The sequence below is a fragment of the Cariama cristata genome, unplaced genomic scaffold (genome assembly GCF_000690535.1).
Source record: "Cariama cristata isolate BGI_N322 unplaced genomic scaffold, ASM69053v1 scaffold18078, whole genome shotgun sequence".
Classification (NCBI taxonomy): domain Eukaryota; kingdom Metazoa; phylum Chordata; class Aves; order Cariamiformes; family Cariamidae; genus Cariama; species Cariama cristata.
This window is the reverse complement of record NW_009629612.1, coordinates 37,395-39,545: the sequence shown is the minus strand read 5'-3', so window position 1 is coordinate 39,545 and position 2,151 is coordinate 37,395. Positions and strand designations below refer to the sequence as shown.

General features: G+C 48.3%; 1 protein-coding gene across 1 annotated transcript in view; it reads left to right on the top strand.

Moving 5' to 3' along the window:
• Nucleotides 1–1,671, top strand: part of GLRA1 (glycine receptor, alpha 1) — a 39,976-nt gene extending 38,305 nt beyond the window's left edge. The window contains exon 9 of the mRNA XM_009705236.1: nucleotides 1,381–1,671. Within this exon, the coding sequence (XP_009703538.1) occupies nucleotides 1,381–1,671 (291 nt within the window). The remainder of the gene's footprint in view (nucleotides 1–1,380) is intronic.
• Nucleotides 1,672–2,151: the final 480 nt, after the last annotated feature.

Here is a 2,151-nt window from a genome sequence, read left to right as displayed (position 1 = left end):
CCCCCGCCCCCGAGACATTGTTAGGAGGCAAAGACATTTAAGGATTGTCAAGTCCTAGGTGCCACCCCTTCTCCACCAAAGCCCAGAGATACAGCAAAAGGACAAAATCAGAGCAGGGAAGAATTATCCAAAGGCCTGCAAAATTGTCTCACCCAGGACTCTGAAACAGATAAGCCTGCTGGTAGGTCACACAACGCAACAGCTTGCCACCCTCCCCACAAAAAAAAAGGAAAAGAAAAAAAGAAAAAGAAAAAAAGAGAAGGCTTCATTTTATTGGGTTCTTTCGCTTTGCTTCAATACGCCAGCGTGCTCTCCCTTCTGCTTCTCCACCCCAGACCCCCAGCACAGTGCCTCCATCCCACGCAGCTACTCGCTCCGTACAGGGGCCATCCGGAAAAGACGCTCTGCAAAGCAAAGAGGAAGGGGCAGCAGGGCACATCGGGCAGGCAGGTTACGAGGAAGGGGCTTAGTAGGTCAGCGCTGGGGGACAGGGCATGGATCAGCCTCTGTGGTCGTTAATTAGTACCATTGGTCTAACAATTAGCCTCGGTGAGCTATAGTCAAGAGACTTGGGTCTCTGCAACTCACTGGTTGTATTACTTTGGCTAAACTTGGTTTTCCCTGTGATTACATCCTCGTGTTTAATAAAACAGGGCTAAATCATACTGAGAAGCCTGCAAGGCCTCCACCAAAAACCAGCAATAGTATTTGCCTTTAGATTGGAAAATAAATTATTTTTTTGCTCAATAATTGTAATTAGCACAAGCAGCCATGTCTTACCATTGACCCGTAGAAGGGCACTTCTGTTCCTCACCTAAAACATGGCTTGTGGGGAGGGGCTGGGGGGCTCAGGGGGGGCCCTGTGAGCAGACGAGCAGAGGTCTTTTCCTGGACAGGTCTCGGCATCTGCACATCCATGTAACTCTGTAGGAAGTCTCGCACTGCAGCTTCAACTACGTGAGTTACATGGAGCCCACTCCTTCTGGGCAAGCTGATGCAGCATAGGCAAAGCAAAGAAGGTGCTGGTAAGAGCTGGGGTGGGAGGGAGAGGCAGAAGCAAAACAGGGGATGCAATTGGAAAAATGAAAGCAGTACCATAAACCCTTCAAGTATGTCAAAGACCCCAATGGGGTGGAAGTCAGTCCTGTTCTCTGTGGGGTGCCTGGATCCCCTGATTTGCATCTGTGCATCACACAGCTGGCACCCCTCTATAAGGCTGATCTCCCAAGAGCAGAGGGTTTGTCCAAGGGTGCTGAGGTCGGGGCACGCTGGAGGGGTCTTCCCCTTGCAGAGCAGGAAGCTGTCAGCGGAGAGCCTTATAGCGAGGGTGCACTGTCTATATCTCATTTTAAGTAGAGTCCCATGCTGAATCTGTTTCAGGAGGATGAAGCTGGTGAAGGCAGGTTCAACTTCACTGCCTACGGGATGGGACCAGCTTGCCTACAAGCCAAGGATGGCATCTCCGTCAAGGGTGCCAACAACAACAACACGGCCAACCCGGTTCCCCCGCCGTCCCGCTCCCCCGAGGAGATGCGAAAGCTCTTCATTCAGCGAGCCAAGAAGATCGACAAGATCTCACGCATCGGCTTCCCCATGGCATTCCTAATCTTCAACATTTTCTATTGGATCATCTACAAGATCGTCCGCAGAGAGGATGTGCACAACCAGTGAGGGAAGCGGAGCAGCTGGGAGGGAGCGAGCAATCCTTTATATATGTGCAATAGCAATGCAGCAATGCATGAATTTAAGAATGTGGCAATATCTACTAAAAAAAAAAAAGGGGGGAGGGGGGCTGGGAGGGACTTTTAATCATGTGAACTGAGGATAACTGGCACAGGGAGGAGAAAAAATCTCTTGATCTGGGGAGTGCAGGGTGGGGGTTAGTTTTACAGCATAGGAAGGTCTGGATTGCTCCAGCTGCAATCCAAGCAATGTAATATATTAATATATATTCATGCTTAATTATAATGCAAAAAGAAAACAATCAAAAAAGATAAACAAAAAAAATCCTTTTTTTTAGCCTATTAACAGCTTAGATTCGCAAGTCACTGGAATGATTCATAATTCCATGTGCAGAAATGACTGCAATTACACTTTATCTGACTTTTGCTATAGAAAGGCCATAGTAGTCAAGCATGTGGGGAAAAAAAG